Here is a 16,372-nt window from a genome sequence, read left to right as displayed (position 1 = left end):
AGACACACACAGAGGGCAAACCACATGAGGAGAGAGCAGCAGCCAGGCATGCACCGTACGCCGCACACCACGCACGACACACACTCCAATCCAAGGCAACAGGCACACACACACACAGCCCTGCCACAACACCAACACACAGATGGAGGAGGGAGAAGCAAACAGGAGCGGCACACAAGGCTCCACCGCATGTAAATACGGCGAGAGCGGTCCGTCGTGTCTGCTCCCCTCACGGAGGATACACACACACACGAGAATAGGTGCAGCGCACACAGCAACACAACAGCAAAGTAACCATCGAAAAAGGAGAGATCCCCGCACACCACGTGGATTGTTGGTCCACGGGAAGCGCAGCCACCACCGCAGCAGCAGCCGCACACGCAAAGTCAAGCGCAAGGAATGGAATAAAGCAGCCATTTATTCGTGTTTCTTTTTGGAGGGTGGAAGATGTCTGCATATGTTGTTATTGTTTTTGCGGAGGGCAAACCTTCATGCCTGCATCGTCTGTTAGGGTTCCTGCAGTGTGCACAACTGTTTCCTTCTCTTGTGAATTTTTATTGTTGGTGCAGCCAATAATTCAATTTGTGTTGTTCCTGCTTTTCGCTGGTAAAAGTGCTGCAATAGATGTTTTTATTTCCTCCTTCGTTGCTGTGGCACCTGATTCCTCACCGTTTATTGCGGTGGAAATGAGAATATGTGAGTGGACTCCCACGCACCAGAACGCACCTTCGCTCCTATTTATTGGTGCACAGAAGGGCATGTGTGTTTGGTGGTGCCTCGACCATATATTCTTGTGGGCGTACATTCCCCTGCAGGCTGAGGGCGGGGTGACGCTCCGTCGCGGTGCACTTCCTTCGCATGCCGCCCACTGTGGTTCATCATGCATCACCCCCTCACATATTCCGTGGTGCCACACCGCTGATATTATTGCAGCCACTGTGATTCCGCGTATTTCACGCATTTCATTCTGCCACAATACATCCGCTCGTGTGGCCGCCGCATCCAAACAGCGGTGCCCAACACCGTGAGCGGCAGTCCACATCCTTGCATGTCCCAACGCAGTGGTGCTTGACTGTCAGCCAGGCGCCAGACAAAACGAGAGTATTGTGCTGGCAGTACAACACACGGAGCTGCATTGAATGACTCGGGCGGCGACGCATCTATTTGTCGCAAAGCAGTGAAAAGGAGTCGGGCAAAATAATGCCGGCTGCATGCACGACACCATATCCACAGCCAAAGCATGCGACGTGATGTGTGTTTCATTGGTGCTGTGAAATGCCTGCAGACGACGTCACTAGTGGAGGCACACCACCCATGATCAGCGGACAGACAATAATCGGCATGGGAGACCACAAAAGGCAGCAACGACGCCAGCGGCAGCAGCACTCTCTCCCTCTCTCTCTCTGTTGCCTCCGAGAAGTAATTATTCCACCAGCCACAGCTGACTGTGCCATCGTGACACTCCATGCACGTCGTGGCTGCGTCAACACATCCTGCTCCCTGCAGCGCCTCAAAAGATGCATCACTCCGTCCACTAAGTGCATCGATGCGGGCCGTGCCTGGGCTGCTCGTCAGGACCACAGCGATGTGAGGGTCACCGAGTCGCAGCATGTTTGTTGTGACGTTGTTGCATGGCACCTGCACACACACACGCAGCGCCTGCATCCCTCCCTTTTGTGTTCGCCCTCTGCCGGAGTGGTCACACACACGGGCAGCAGCAAAATCATTTCATCCTCGACGATCCAAAATCAACACCGACATCCCTCGCGACGCAAAGATCTCAGCTGCCAGCACGGGCCTCCTGCCGCTCTGCCATCGATGCCGAAACACGGCACAGTGCACGCACTTATTTTCCTCGTGTTCCGTCAGCCGTTTGGTTCACACATTCTCCGACGGGCTGACGCCCACCAAAGCACGCCACAAAAGCCACTGTGATCACACAAGCTCTTGCGATGAGCGTCTGTGTGTGCATGGATCCGCTGCTCACACGTGCTGGCAGGCAGCCTGCAGCCGGTGCCCTCGTGCCAGTTCATCGGCTCCAGCATGGGAAAGAGAAAATGGCCAATTCCTCGTGTACTTATTCCCACCGGCAGTGCCAACACGCTGGTCGCCAGCCGTCATTCCTCAGCACATCCAGGAATGCTGAAAAGTGACGTGGAACCGTCAGCCAGCAATGCCACAATCCCCGCACACATGTCGGCTCCACCAGAGAAGACACACAAACTACAAACAACACCCCTCACATGTTTTCCGAACATCATTCCAACACACCGCGACACGCCAAACAGAAGTATTCGTCACTCCATGCACCTCCCCACACAATCACATAGTCCATGCACCACGCACGGCAGCAGCTCACACCCGTCTAAAGTGTTCCTCGGACCAGTGTTGTCCACGTGCTGCAGTGGGAAGCAAACAAAAGAGACGGGCCGCCAAACCCCAAAAGAGTGCAACGACTGGCCGCAAGTCAACGGAACGCTGCCACTCAAAACAATTCAGTCCTCATGCCCTCAACCTCCCACCTTCTCCCACAAAAGCCCCAAGTGCTGCCAATCAAGCGCGCCGTCCAACGAAGTCGCTGTGCAACACCAGGAGGAATCGCAGTGCCTCCTGCTGCCATACGGGTCCGTTGTGGACGCCATGATGAGTAGAAACGCCCATTGGTGCTTCGAAACGACGCTGCACACCTGCGACGCATCATGCGGTTTGAGACGCACGTGCCTCACCAGCACCACAGACGCCCACGCGCCGTCGGTACGCCCTACATCGTCAAGGAAACAGAGGATACGTCAGGGTGGCAGCAAAGCACTCGCTGGCAATTCACGTCGCAGGCATCACCACAAGCAGCTCCAGCAGCGCTGCAGACCGTGGGGTGCCGTGGATCAACTGACGCATGGCGTATGTGGAAAAGAAAAGGACGTGGTGGCTTTACAAGGATACGAGTGGCTGACACTTTTGGAAGGAGAAAGAAAACAATGTGGTAACACACAAAGAGGAATCAGGCGTCCGCAGTCAAAGCAAACCAGCAATCAAAAAAAGTAGGATGGGTGCACTCAACCACAACACAGGCAGAGAATAAAAAATACCAACAACAAAAGCCGAAGCGTGGGGGCGTCCACCCAGCAGTGGGGACGCGCAGCAACAGGTGGGACGACCAGCGCACACACTCTCATTGCTCCCGTAAAGCAAAACACACACACAGGGAGAGAGAGAGAGAGAGGTTGCCCACTCAATGCAATGGAAACAAAACAAAAACAGTTACGGTGCTCCGCCCATGCAGCCAGGCAGGACGGCAGCGGTGCGTGTCGTGCAAAAGAGAGCACCAACGGGCCTGCATGGGTGTGCATGCATATATACAATGGGCACATTATGTGTGTGCTTCGTGGGATGAGGTGAGGGCGAGAGTCCATGCAAGGGGAGACACAGAGAGAGAAGGACGAGTGTGTGTGCGGGCGGTGCATGGCTCTCTCTCACTCACTCTCACGCAGCCACCACCGCAGCAGCAGCCGCACACGCAACAACAAGAAGCAAAAGAGGGGAGGTGGTGTGGGAGACCGCGGTGCTGCCGTCACTGTCGCCAGGCGTTGCCGTACCATCTGTTCTGGCGGTAGCTGCTGCTTTCGCTGTCAGTGGGTTTGTCTCACTGGCTGTGGGCGCAACGTTGGTATGACTGGCTTCGGGGTCGTTGTGTGGCCCTCTGGGGTTGGGCCCTTTGCTGTTGTCGTCATTCCCATCCGCCTTACTCTGGCCATCACCACTGCCACTTGTAGAGATGGATGATGCCGTTACTTCCGCCGGGCTGCCGGTAGGTTCACCCTTCAGATCCGTTAAAACAGTGCCTTGACCCTGTTGCTCTGCCACACCATCTCCAGAAGTAGGCTCCGTCTCTTCAGGCTCCTTTTTGTTTGGTGACGGTGGCGTTTTTGTCCTTTCTTCTGTCAAAGTTTGCGAGTCTGTTTGTGCTGTTGGGCTTCCTCCTGCCGGAACTGCCACTGCTGTTGCTCGTTCTTCTCTTACCGTTGCTGGCGCTGGCGGTGGTAGTGGCGGGCTGCTGGCGGTGGAAATCACGGTGGAAGGACCTTGTGCCTCCGCGTCACTCCGCCGTTTCTCGTCTCCAGTTGCAGCCCTACCAGCAGCTTCACTTTCTGGTTTTTCTTGTTTACTGGGAGAGTCTTCTTGTGCTTCGGGTGTTGACTCCGCTGGTGCCGACAATTTGGGCAATTCGTTCCGTGCACGATTTGCTTCTGACTGCTCACCTGCTTCTTGAGGTTTCCTTCCCTTTGTGGATGCCGCAGCGCCGGTTTTCTCCAAGGCATCACTCTCGTCGGTGATGGAGGGTGGGGAATTACCACCAGCAACAGGAGCGCTCAAAGATGCATCACCACCTGGACTGCCAACATCAGGTTGACTGCGACCACCAGAAGAAAAGGAGCCCAAAATGAAACCTTTGCTTCCGTCAGAACCTGCACTTCCTGTAGGAGCCCCAGGAGAACTGCCACCATCACCGAGAACAGGAGATGGGGACTTGACATCCGAAGCAGGGGACTTCAAAGAGCCACCAAAATGTGCTTTAGAACCTCCATTTGAGCCACCACCACCACCGCCACCAGAAGCTTTCCTGCCACGAGCTTGACTGCCACTGGCACCCCCAACGCCACCAGGACCGCCAGCATCGTCGTTTCTACCGCCTCCACCCTCACCTCCGCGACCAGGAGGAGAACCGGCACCACCGAAATCAGCACCTGAAGTTGGAGCTAAATCCGATTTATTTTCTGCTGTACCACTCACCAATGGGTCAGTCGAAGCTTCAACGGCAGTGATGGACACGACAGATCGTAAAGGCAGCGTCAGCGCAGTTTTGTCACATCCGCTCGGCGTGTACGATTTATTCGTATTCAACACTCCCGACGCCATGCAGCCGCCAACTGCGTTGTTCTCGAGATTACTCGCATCAACCCCGCCGGCACCGCACCACAGCACGCAGAGGGCACACACCAGCAGCACACGGCCAGTCATCATCATCGCCATCACTCCTGTCACTTGCCTGCAGCCTTCAGCACAAAATAACTCCCCGTCAACGCAGAGCGGAAGCAAAAGGAGAGACACGGCCGCTACACCACGCACAGCCACCGCACAGTCACAAATGGCAGCAGCCCAGCAGCGGCAGCGCACACACACCATGAGGCAGTTGAAACCAGTGAAAGGGCAAAAACACACAACGCCCCGCAGCAAGCAAACAGAAAACACACAAAACAATTAGAAACAAAACACAGCTAAACAAACAGCAATGAAGTAAAAAATGTGAAAACACACAAAACAAAGGGCTGCACAGTATGGCTCCAGCGCGCACGCACCCATCCTCAAATGTGACTCCACGCAAACACTTGTGTGCGTGCCATGCATATGAGTGTGTCTGGGGTGCGTTCAACGTGACGGATGCGGGGAGCGGCAAGGAGCACACAGCAGGGCAGCGGAAGCAAGTGAAGCAAAACACAATCATTGGTTTATCCTGTTTAGTACATCGGACCACAGTAGACGCACACAAGTCCCCGCGGTTGAGTGCTGGCACGCACAGCCCGCACACAATTCTTCAGCCCAGAGTGGTGTACGCCAGCGCGGATACGGCGAGCAGCAGCGGGGCACACACCCACGCAGAGCTGCTGAGGCTGCCGTCGATTTCGCGAAGACGTGACGGTGCGCGGGTGGTCGTTGTAGTTGGCGCCTCCGTAGTCGTAGTGGTGGTGGTAGTTGGTGCTTTTGTCGTAGTAGTGGTTGTTGTGGTTGGCGCATGTTCCTTCTGACTTTGTGCCGGTACAGAAGCGGTCACGGAACTTGACGATGTAGTTGGGTTAACCGACCCACCTGACGACCCTGACCCACCGGTGCCCAGACCTGGTCCCTCTTTTGTAATAGGCCCCGGACTTTCTGTATCTGGACTCCCTGGCACACCGGTTCCCGCACTTGGTCCTTGTGATGTGGGGTTTCCACTTTGTGTCTGTCCAGTACTGGCCTGTGTCAGCGGCTCTGTCCCACCGGTCCCGGAAATCGTTGCCGGTTCCTGTACCGTTTCAGTCGGTTCTGCTGAGTCTGACGTACTGGACTCCTTAATTGGTTCCTGTCCATCAAGGCTCTCCGCATCTGCTGCCACTCCCAAACCGGGCGTAACATGTGGCTTTTCCGCATCGTTCCCCGGAATCTCTGGCGTACCGGCCCCCTGACTCTTTGACCCTACCGTGACGGTCGGAACTGAACTCCCAGACCTACCGGATCCACCCTTTCCCTGTTCTGTATCAGACGCCGGACTTGTTGGATCCGAATTCCCTGACGTACCGACCACTCTACCTGTACTTCTTGCGGTATCACTCCTCGTGTCTGATGCTTGTCCCTTATCGTCCGGATTTTGGGGTCCCGGTAACGTAACGGTCATACCTGTTGAACTTGGCGCCGTGGAAGTATTTGGTAACCCCGGAACACCTGCTCCTGCTGGCGAAGCAGGCGATAAACTGGGGCTGTTCGCAACTTGATCTCCACCAGTTGCTGTCACACACACAGACGGGCAGCAGCACAGGGCAAGCACCAACAGGGCGCACAGCAGACGGCACGTCATCATCATCGTGAGTGTGGTCATTCGGTGGTGTGGAGCTGATCAGCACAGTGAGGGACATGGAGAGCAACAGGGGAGACGAGAGGTGCGGCAGACACACACAGAGGGCAAACACACAAGAGAGGGCAGCAGCCAGGCATGCACCGTACGCCGCACACCACGCACAACACACACTCCAATCCACGGCAACAGGCACACACACACACACACGCAGCCCTGCCACAACACCAACACACAGATGGAAGGGGGAGAAGCAAACAGGAGCGGCACACAAGGCTCCACCGCATGTAAATACGGCGAGAGCGGTCCGTCGTGTCTGCACCCCTCACGGAGAGTACACACACACACACAAAAGAATAGGTGCAGCGCACACAGCAACACAAAAGCAAAGTAACCATCGAAAAAGGAGAGATCCCCGCACACCACGTGGATTGTTGGTCCACGGGAAGCGCAGCCGCCACCGCAGCAGCAGCCGCACACGCAAAGTCAAGCGCAGGGAATGGAATAAAGCAGCCATTTATTCGTGTTTCTTTTTGGAGGGTGGAAGGTGTCTGCATATGTTGTTATTGTTTTTGCGGAGGGCAAACCTTCATGCCTGCATCGTCTGTTAGGGTTCCTGCAGTGTGCACAACTGTTTCCTTCTCTTGTGAATTTTTATTGTTGGTGCAGCCAATAATTCAATTTGTGTTGTTCCTGCTTTTCGCTGGTAAAAGTGCTGCAATAGATGTTTTTATTTCCTCCTTCGTTGCTGTGGCACCTGATTCCTCACCGTTTATTGCGGTGGAAATGAGAATATGTGAGTGGACTCCCACGCACCAGAACGCACCTTCGCTCCTATTTATTGGTGCACAGAAGGGCATGTGTGTTTGGTGGTGCCTCGACCATATATTCTTGTGGGCGTACATTCCCCTGCAGGCTGAGGGCGGGGTGACGCTCCGTCGCGGTGCACTTCCCTCGCATGCCGCCCACTGTGATTCATCATGCATCACCCCCTCACATATTCCGTGGTGCCACACCGTTGATATTATTGCAGCCGCTGTGATTCCGCGTATTTCACGCATTTCATTGTGCCACAATACATCCGCTCGTGTGGCCGCCGCATCCAAACAGCGGTGCCCAACACCGTGAGCGGCAGTCCACATCCTTGCATGCCCCAGCGCAGTGGTGCTTGACTGTCAGCCAGGCGTCAGACAACACGAGAGTATTGTGCCGGCAGTACAACACACGGAGCTGCAGTGAATGACTCGGGCGGCGACGCATCTATTTGTCACAGGGCAGTGAAAAGGAGTCGGGCAAAATAATGCCGGCTGCATGCACGACACCATATCCACAGCCAAAGCATGCGACGTGATGTGTGTTTCATTGGTGCTGTGAAATGCCTGCAGACGACGTCACTAGTGGAGGCACACCACCCATGATCAGCAGACAGACAATAATCGGCATGGGAGGCCACAAAAGGCAGCAACGACGCCAGCAGGAGCAGCTCTCTCTCTCTCGCTCTCTCTGTTGCCTCCGAGAAGTAATTATTCCACCAGCCACAGCCGGCTGTGCCGTCGTTACACTCCATGCACGTCGTGGCTGCGTCAACACATCCTGCTCCCTGCAGCACCTCAAAAGATGCCTCACTCCGTCCACTAAGTGCATCGATGCGGGCCGTGCCTGGGCTGCTCGTCAGGACCACAGCGATGTGAGGGTCACCGAGTCGCAGCATGTTTGTTGTGACGTTGTTGCATGGCACCTGCACACACACACGCAGCGCCTGCATCCCTCCCTTTTGTGTTCGCCCTCTGCCGGAGTGGTCACACACACGGGCAGCAGCAAAATCATTTCATCCTCGACGATCCAAAATCAACACCGACATCCCTCGCGACGCAAAGATCTCAGCTGCCAGCACGGGCCTCCTGCCGCTCTGCCATCGACGCCGAAACACGGCACAGTGCACGCACTTATTTTCCTCGTGTTCCGTCAGCCGTTTGCTTCACACATTCTCCGACGGGCTGACGCCCACAAAAGCACGCCACAAAAGCCACTGTGATCACACAAGCTCTTGCGATGAGCGTCTGTGTGTGCATGGATCCGCTGCTCACACGTGCTGGCAGGCAGCCTGCAGCCGGTACCCTCGTGCCAGTCCATCGGCTCCAGCATGGGAAAGAGAAAACGGTCTATTCCTCGTGTACTTATTCCCACCGGCAGTGCCAACACGCTGGTCGCCAGCCGTCATTCCTCAGCACATCCAGGAATGCTGAAAAGTGACGTGGAACCGTCAGCCAGCAATGCCACAATCCCCGCACACATGTCGGCTCCACCAGAGAAGACACACAAACTACAAACAACACCCCTCACATGTCTTCCGGCCATCATTCCAACACACCGCGACACGCCAAACAGAAGTATTCGTCACTCCATGCACCTCCCCACACAATCAAATAGTCCATGCACCACGCACGGCAGCAGCTCACACCCGTCTAAACAAGTGTTCCTCGGACCAGTGTTATCCACGTGCTGCGGTGGGAAGTAAACAAAAGAGACGGGCCGCCAAACCCCAAAAGAGTGCAACGAATGGCCGCAAGTCAACGGAACGCTGCCACTCAAAACAATTCAGTCCTCATGCCCTCAGCCTCCCACCTTCTCCCACAAAAGCCCCAAGTGCCGCCAATCAAGCGCGCCGTCCAAAGAAGTCACTGTGCAACACCAGGAGGAATCGCAGTGCCACCTGCTGCCATCCGGGTCCGTTGTGGACGCCATGATGAGTAGAAACGCCCATTGGTGCTTCGAAACGACGCTGCACACCTGCGACGCATCATACGGTTTGAGACGCACGTGCCTCACCAGCACCACAGACGCCCACGCGCCGTCGGTACGCCCTACATCGTCAAGGAAGCAAAGGATACGTCAGGGTGGCAGCAAAGCACCCGCTGGCAATTCACGTCGCAGGCGTCACCACAAGCAGCTCCAGCAGCGCTGCAGACCGTGGGGTGCCGTGGATCAACTGACGCATGGCGTATGTGGAAAAGAAAAGGACGTGGTGGCTTTACAAGGATACGAGTGGCTGACACTTTTAGAAGGAGAAAGAAAACAATGTGAGAACACACAAAGAGGAATCAGGCGTCCGCAGTCAAAGCAAACCAGCAATCAAAAAAAGTAGGATGGGTGCACTCAACCACAACACAGGCAGAGGATAAAAAATACCAACAACAAAAGCCGAAGCGTGGGGGCGTCCACCCAGCAGTGGGGACGCGCAGCAACAGGTGGGACGACCAGCGCACACACTCTCATTGCCCCCGTAAAGCAAAACACACACACAGGGAGAGAGAGAGAGAGGTCGCCCACTCAATGCAACGGAAACAAAACAAAAACAGTTACGGTGCTCCGCCCATGCAGCCAGGCAGGACGGCAGCGGTGCGTGTCGTGCAAAAGAGAGCACCAACGGGCCTGCATGGGTGTGCATGCAATATATACAGTGGGCACATTATGTGTGTGCTTCGTGGGATGAGGTGAGGGCGAGAGTCCATGCAAGGGGACACACACAGAGAGTGAGTGAAAGACGAGTGTGTGTGTGGGTGGTGCATGGCTCTCTCTCACTCACTCTCACGCGGTCACCACCGCAGCAGCAGCCGCACACGCAACAACAAGAAGCAAAAGAGGGGAGGTGGTGTGGGCGACCGCGGTGCTGCCGTCACTGCTGCCAGGCATATCCGTTTCACCTGTTTTGGCGTTTGTGGTGGGCACTGTTGTGGATCCCGCACTCTGAGAGACCGTATCGTATTTGTTGGCTGATGCAGCTTCACCATCGGAAATACTTCCGAGTGGTGTGTCGCCGTCAATGGAGGGTCGGTTCGGATGATTGTTGGTTGGAGTGCCTTCTGTGCCAGTGTCGGACTGCATGGCCGTAGCTGCCGTGGTGCTGCTGCCGCTGTTGCCCTTCGTTGTTGCACCACGCATTTCTTCAACCGTCATAACCGGCAATCGTGAATCTTCCTCTCCACCCGTTGGTGCGACAACTTTTTCGCCGGCGTCTTTGTTCTGTTCAATGTCTTCTGCGACAGACTGCTGAGAATTCCTCGTGCCATTGCCGTTTTCGTGACTTTTCTCGTCACCACGGCCAGCTGCAGATGTGGATGATGGGTTTCCATCCGCTGCGCTGTTGGGTAATGGAAGCTGCAAGGGACTCGGCAAATCTTGTTTACCTTTATTTACTTGCAAACTGTCTTCTGATGGTGTTATCGTTTCAGCTTCATGAGTGCCATTCAATGATGGTGGCTGTAAGCCTTCGTTGTCATGCGACTGCCGGTCCTTCACTGATATCAGCTTGTTTTCAGGCTCTTTCACCTCTTGGCTTGTTCCATCACCTTCCTTTTCCTTTTCAACCAATTTTACATCTTCGTTTCTTCTTGCTTTTTCTTCCTCGGCAGCGCCTTCGGTTCCTGACACAGTTACTTCAGGAGGTGGTGAGAGAGCTTGTCCTTGAACATTTGGTAGTGGTGTTTCTGGGCCTGCTGTGTGTGATCCTGGCGTTTCAGGGCGCGGTGAATCCTGTGAATCTACACCTTCCCCCACAAGATCACCGGACGCATCAGACTGAAAACCTGCGGATGCCTCTTCACAACCTCCGTCGGCACCGCACCACAGCACGCAGAGGGCACACACCAGCAGCACACGGCCAGTCATCACCATCGCCATCACTCCTGTCACTTGCCTGCAGCCTTCAGCACAAACCAACTCCCCGTCAACGCAGAGCGGAGGCAAAAGGAGAGACACGGCCGCTACAACACGCACAGCCACCGCACAGTCACAAATGGCAGCAGCCCAGCAGCGGCAGCGCACACACACCATGAGCCAGTTGGAATCAGTGAAAGGGCAAAAACACACAACGCCCAGCAGCAAGCAAACAGAAAACACACAAAACAATTAGAAACAAAACACAGCTAAACAAACAGCAATGAAGTAAAAAATGTAAAAACAAACAAAACAAAGGGCTGCACAGTATGGCTCCAGCGCGCACGCACCCATCCTCAAATGTGACTCCACGCAAACAGTTGTGTGCGTGCCATGCATATGAGTGTGTCTGGGATGCGTTCAACGTGACGGATGCGGGGAGCGGCAAGGAGCACACAGCAGGGCAGCGGAAGCAAGTGAAGCAAAACACAATCATTAGTTTATCCTGTTTAGTACATCGGACCACAGTAGACGCACACAAGTCCCCGCGGTTGAGTGCTGGCACGCACAGCCCGCACACAATTCTTCAGCCCAGAGTGGTGTACGCCAGCGCGGATACGGCGAGCAGCAGCGGGGCACACACCCACGCAGAGCTGCTGAGGCTGCCGTCGATTTCGCGAAGACGTGACGGTGCGCGGGTGGTCGTTGTGGTTGGCGCCTCCGTAGTCGTAGTGGTGGTGGTAGTTGGTGCTTTTGTCGTAGTAGTGGTTGTTGTGGTTGGCGCATGTTCCTTCTTACTTTGTGCCGGTACAGAAGCGGTCACGGAACTTGACGATGTAGTTGGGTTAACCGACCCACCTGACGACCCTGACCCACCGGTGCCCAGACCTGGTCCCTCTTTTGTAATAGACTCCAGAGTTGCTGTATCTGGAGATTTTGGCGGAACGGGTCCCGTGCCTGTCTCTTGTACGGTATCGCGCGTCGTACCTGATGTCTTTTCCTCACCTGGTTTTTGTACCGTATCGTTCTCCGAACTTGTTCCTTGTGATTTATGGTTCTCAATTCGTGGCTGTTCCGCACTGTCCCCCGTAATCCCTGACGTACCGGCCACTCCACTTGTCCCTTTTCCGGTAACACTCCTCGTGTCTGATGCTTGTTCCTCACCGTCCTGATTTTCGGGTCCCGGTAACGTAACGGTCATAACCGTTGAACTTGACGTCGTGGAAGTATTTGGTAACCCCGGAACACCTGCTCCTGCTGGCGAAGCAGGCGATAAATTGGAGCTAACCATATTTTGATCTTCACCAGTCGCTGTCACGCACACGGACGGGCAGCAGCACAGGGCGAGCACCAACAGGGCGCACAGCAGACGGCACGTCATCATCGTGAGTGTGGTCATTCGGTGGTGTGGAGCTGATCTGCACAGTGAGGGACATGGAGAGCAACAGGGGAGACGAGAGGTGCGGCAGACACACACAGAGGGCAAACAGACAAAAGAGGGCAGCAGCCAGGCATGCACCGTACGCCGCACACCACGCACAACACACACTCCAATCCACGGCAACAGGCACACACACACACACACGCAGCCCTGCCGCAACACCAACACACAGATGGAGGAGGGAGAAGCAAACAGGAGCGGCACACAAGGCTCCACCGCATGTACATACGGCGAGAGCGGTCCGTCGTGTCTGCTCCCCTCACGGAGGGTATACACACACGAGAATAGGTGCAGCGCACACAGCAACACAACAGCAAAGTAACCATGAAAAGGTGATCCCCGCACACCACGTGGATTGTTGGTCCACGGGAAGCGCAGCCACCACCGCAGCAGCCGCACACGCAAAGTCAAGCGCAACGAATGGAATAAAGCAGCCATTTATTCGTGTTTCTTTTTGGAGGGTGGAAGATGTCTGCATATGTTGTTATTGTTTTTGCAGAGGGCAAACCTTCATGCCTGCATCGTGTGTTGGGGGTTCCTGCAGTGTGCACAACTGTTTCCTTTTTTTGTGAATTTTTATTGTGTTGGTGCAGCCAATAATTCAATTTGTTTTGTTCCTGCTTTTCGCTGGTAAAAGTGCTGCAATAGATGTTTTTATTTCCTCCCTCGTTGCTGTGACACCTGATTCCTCACCGTTTATTGCGGTGGAAATGAGAATATGTGAGTGGACTCCCACGCACCAGAACGCACCTTCGCTCTTATTTATTGGTGCACAGAAGGGCATGTGTGTTTGGTGGTGCCTCGACCATATATTCTTGTGGGCGTACATTCCCCTGCAGGCTGAGGGCGGGGTGACGCTCCGTCGCGGTGCACTTCCCTCGCATGCCGCCCACTGTGATTCATCATGCATCACCCCCTCACACATTCCGTGGCGCCACACCGTTGATATTATTGCAGCCGCTGTGATTCCGCGTATTTCACGCATTTCATTTTGCCACAATACATCCGCTCGTGTGGCCGCCGCATCCAAACAGCGGTGCCCAACACCGTGAGCGGCAGTCCACATCCTTGCATGACCCAACGCAGTGGTGCTTGACTGTCAGCCAGGCGTCAGACAACACGAGAGTATTGTGCCGGCAGTACAACACACGGAGCTGCAGCGAATGACTCGGGCGGCGACGCATCTATTTGTTGCAAGGCAGTGAAAAGGAGTCGGGCAAAATAATGCCGGCTGCATGCACGACACCATATCCACAGCCAAAGCATGCGAAATGATGTGCGTTTCATTGGTGCTGTGAAATGCCTGCAGACGACGTCACTAGTGGAGGCACACCACCCATGATCAGCGGACAGACAATAATCGGCATGGGAGGCCACAAAAGGCAGCAACGACGCCAGCGGCAGCAGCAGCTCTCTCTCTCTCTCTGTTGCCTCCGAGAAGTAATTATTCCACCAGCCACAGCCGGCTGTGCCGTCGTTACACTCCATGCACGTCGTGGCTGCGTCAACACATCCTGCTCCCTGCAGCGCCTCAAAAGATGCATCACTCCGTCCACTAAGTGCATCGGTGCGGGCCGTGCCTGGGCTGTCCGTCAGGACCACAGCGATGTGAGGGTCACCGAGTCGCAGCATGTTTGTTGTGACGCTGTTGCATGGCACCTGCACACACACGCAGCGCCTGCATCCTTCCCTTTTGCGTTCGCCCTCTGCCGGAGTCGTCACACACACGGGCAGCAGCAAAATCATTTCACCCTCGACAACCCAAAATCAACACCGACATCCCTCGCGACGCAAAGATCTCAGCTGCCAGCACGGGCCTCCTGCCGCTCTGCCATCGACGCCGAAACACGGCACAGTGCACGCACTTATTTTCCTCGTGTTCCGTCAGCCGTTTGGTTCACACATTCTCCGACGGGCTGACGCCCACAAAAGCACGCCACAAAAGCCACTGTGATCACACAAGCTCTTGCGATGAGCGTCTGTGTGTGCATGGATCCGCTGCTCACACGTGCTGGCAGGCAGCCTGCAGCCGGTGCCCTCGTGCCAGTTCATCGGCTCCAGCATGGGAAAGAGAAAATGGCCAATTCCTCGTGTACTTATTCCCACCGGCAGTGCCAACACGCTGGTCGCCAGCCGTCATTCCTCAGCACATCCAGGAATGCTGAAAAGTGACGTGGAACCGTCAGCCAGCAATGCCACAATCCCCGCACACATGTCGGCTCCACCAGAGAAGACACACAAACTACACACAAAACCCCTCACATGTTTTCCGAACATCATTCCAACACACCGCGACATGCCAAACAGAAGTATTCGTCACTCCATGCACCTCCCCACACAATCAAATAGTCCATGCACCACGCACGGCAGCAGCTCACACCCGTCTAAAGTGTTCCTCGGACCAGTGTTATCCACGTGCTGCGGTGGGAAGTAAACAAAAGAGACGGGCCGCCAAACCCCAAAAGAGTGCCACGACTGGCCGCAAGTCAACGGAACGCTGTCACTCAAAACAATTCCGTCCTAATGCCCTCAGCCTCCCACCTTCTCCCACAAAAGCCCCAAGTGCCGCCAATCAAGCGCGCCGTCCAAAGAAGTCACTGTGCAACACCAGGAGGAATCGCAGTGCCACCTGCTGCCATACGGGTCCGTTGTGGACGCCATGATGAGTAGAAACGCCCATTGGTGCTTCGAAACGACGCTGCACACCTGCGACGCATCATGCGGTTTGAGACGCACGTGCCTCACCATCACCACAGACGCCCACGCGCCGTCGGTACGCCCTACATCGTCAAGGAAGCAAAGGATACGTCAGGGTGGCAGCAAAGCACTCGCTGGCAATTCACGTCGCAGGCATCACCACAAGCAGCTCCAGCAGCGCTGCAGACCGTGGGGTGCCGTGGATCAACTGACGCATGGCGTATGTGGAAAAGAAAGGAAGTGGTGGCTTTACAAGGATACGAGTGGCTGACACTTTTAGAAAGAAAACAATGTGAGAACACACAAAGAGGAATCAGGCGTCCGCAGTCAAAGCAAACCAGCAATCAAAAAAAGTAGGATGGGTGCACTCAACCACAACACAGGCAGAGAATAAAAAATACCAACAACAAAAGCCGAAGCGTGGGGGCGTCCACCCAGCAGTGGGGACGCGGAGCAACAGGTGGGACGACCAGCGCACACACTCTCATTGCTCCCGTAAAGCAAAACACACACACAGGGAGAGAGAGAGAGAGGTCGCCCACTCAATGCAACGGAAACACAAAACAGTTACGGTGCTCCACCCATGCAGCCAGGCAGGACGGCAGCGGTGCGTGTCGTGCAAAAGAGAGCACCAACGGGCCTGCATGGGTGTGCATGCATATATACAATGGGCACATTATGTGTGTGCTTCGTGGGATGAGGTGAGGGCGAGAGTCCATGCAAGGGGAGACACAGAGAGAGAAGGACGAGTGTGTGTGCGGGCGGTGCATGGCTCTCTCTCACTCACTCTCACGCAGCCACCACCGCAGCCGCAGCCGCACACGCAACAACAAGAAGCAAAAGAGGGGAGGTGGTGTGGGAGACCGCGGTGCTGCCGTCACTGTCGCCAGGCGTTGCCGTACCATCTGTTCTGGCGGTAGCTGCTGCTTTCGCTGTCAGTGGGTTTGTCTCACTGGCTGTGGGCGCAACGTTGG

General features: G+C 55.3%; 8 protein-coding genes across 8 annotated transcripts, besides 8 other annotated features; all 8 read right to left on the bottom strand.

Moving 5' to 3' along the window:
* Positions 1-5,612: a sequence feature (areas not merged during assembly with more than two copies in the genome that could not be assigned to a particular haplotype).
* Positions 925-1,665, bottom strand: Tc00.1047053510561.60 (uncharacterized protein; the record flags this gene model as incomplete). The annotated part of the gene is made up of 1 exon (XM_803488.1): positions 925-1,665. The coding sequence occupies one exon, from the start codon at positions 1,663-1,665 to the stop codon at positions 925-927; it is 741 nt and encodes a 246-aa protein (XP_808581.1).
* On the bottom strand, positions 3,481-5,028 carry Tc00.1047053510561.50 (mucin-associated surface protein (MASP), putative; the record flags this gene model as incomplete). Its single annotated transcript, XM_803484.1, has 1 exon — positions 3,481-5,028. The coding sequence occupies one exon, from the start codon at positions 5,026-5,028 to the stop codon at positions 3,481-3,483; it is 1,548 nt and encodes a 515-aa protein (XP_808577.1).
* Positions 4,589-4,711: a microsatellite.
* On the bottom strand, positions 5,591-6,628 carry Tc00.1047053510561.40 (mucin TcMUCII, putative; the record flags this gene model as incomplete). Its single annotated transcript, XM_803483.1, has 1 exon — positions 5,591-6,628. The coding sequence occupies one exon, from the start codon at positions 6,626-6,628 to the stop codon at positions 5,591-5,593; it is 1,038 nt and encodes a 345-aa protein (XP_808576.1).
* Positions 5,613-5,945: a sequence feature (haploid, Esmeraldo-like haplotype).
* Positions 5,946-6,875: a sequence feature (heterozygous, Esmeraldo-like haplotype).
* Positions 6,876-11,467: a sequence feature (areas not merged during assembly with more than two copies in the genome that could not be assigned to a particular haplotype).
* Tc00.1047053510561.35 (uncharacterized protein) lies at positions 7,872-8,369 on the bottom strand (the record flags this gene model as incomplete). The annotated part of the gene is made up of 1 exon (XM_803487.1): positions 7,872-8,369. One exon carries the CDS (start codon positions 8,367-8,369, stop codon positions 7,872-7,874), a length of 498 nt encoding a protein of 165 aa, XP_808580.1.
* Tc00.1047053510561.30 (mucin-associated surface protein (MASP), putative) lies at positions 10,193-11,284 on the bottom strand (the record flags this gene model as incomplete). The annotated part of the gene is made up of 1 exon (XM_803482.1): positions 10,193-11,284. One exon carries the CDS (start codon positions 11,282-11,284, stop codon positions 10,193-10,195), a length of 1,092 nt encoding a protein of 363 aa, XP_808575.1.
* Positions 11,468-13,015: a sequence feature (heterozygous, Esmeraldo-like haplotype).
* Positions 11,487-11,577: a sequence feature (T-rich).
* On the bottom strand, positions 11,847-12,644 carry Tc00.1047053510561.20 (mucin TcMUCII, putative; the record flags this gene model as incomplete). Its single annotated transcript, XM_803481.1, has 1 exon — positions 11,847-12,644. The coding sequence occupies one exon, from the start codon at positions 12,642-12,644 to the stop codon at positions 11,847-11,849; it is 798 nt and encodes a 265-aa protein (XP_808574.1).
* Positions 13,016-16,372: a sequence feature (areas not merged during assembly with more than two copies in the genome that could not be assigned to a particular haplotype).
* On the bottom strand, positions 13,812-14,333 carry Tc00.1047053510561.14 (uncharacterized protein; the record flags this gene model as incomplete). The annotated part of the gene is made up of 1 exon (XM_803486.1): positions 13,812-14,333. One exon carries the CDS (start codon positions 14,331-14,333, stop codon positions 13,812-13,814), a length of 522 nt encoding a protein of 173 aa, XP_808579.1.
* On the bottom strand, positions 16,188-16,372 carry Tc00.1047053510561.7 (mucin-associated surface protein (MASP), putative; the record flags this gene model as incomplete). Its single annotated transcript, XM_803485.1, has 1 exon — positions 16,188-16,372. A coding segment is annotated over one exon (185 nt), but the record flags the coding sequence as incomplete, so codon positions are not given.

Source organism: Trypanosoma cruzi, genomic scaffold, assembly GCF_000209065.1.
Source record: "Trypanosoma cruzi strain CL Brener 1047053516785 genomic scaffold, whole genome shotgun sequence".
Taxonomy (NCBI): Eukaryota; Euglenozoa; class Kinetoplastea; order Trypanosomatida; family Trypanosomatidae; genus Trypanosoma; species Trypanosoma cruzi.
Note: the sequence above shows the minus strand (reverse complement) of the source record. Positions and strands in the feature narration are given on the sequence as shown.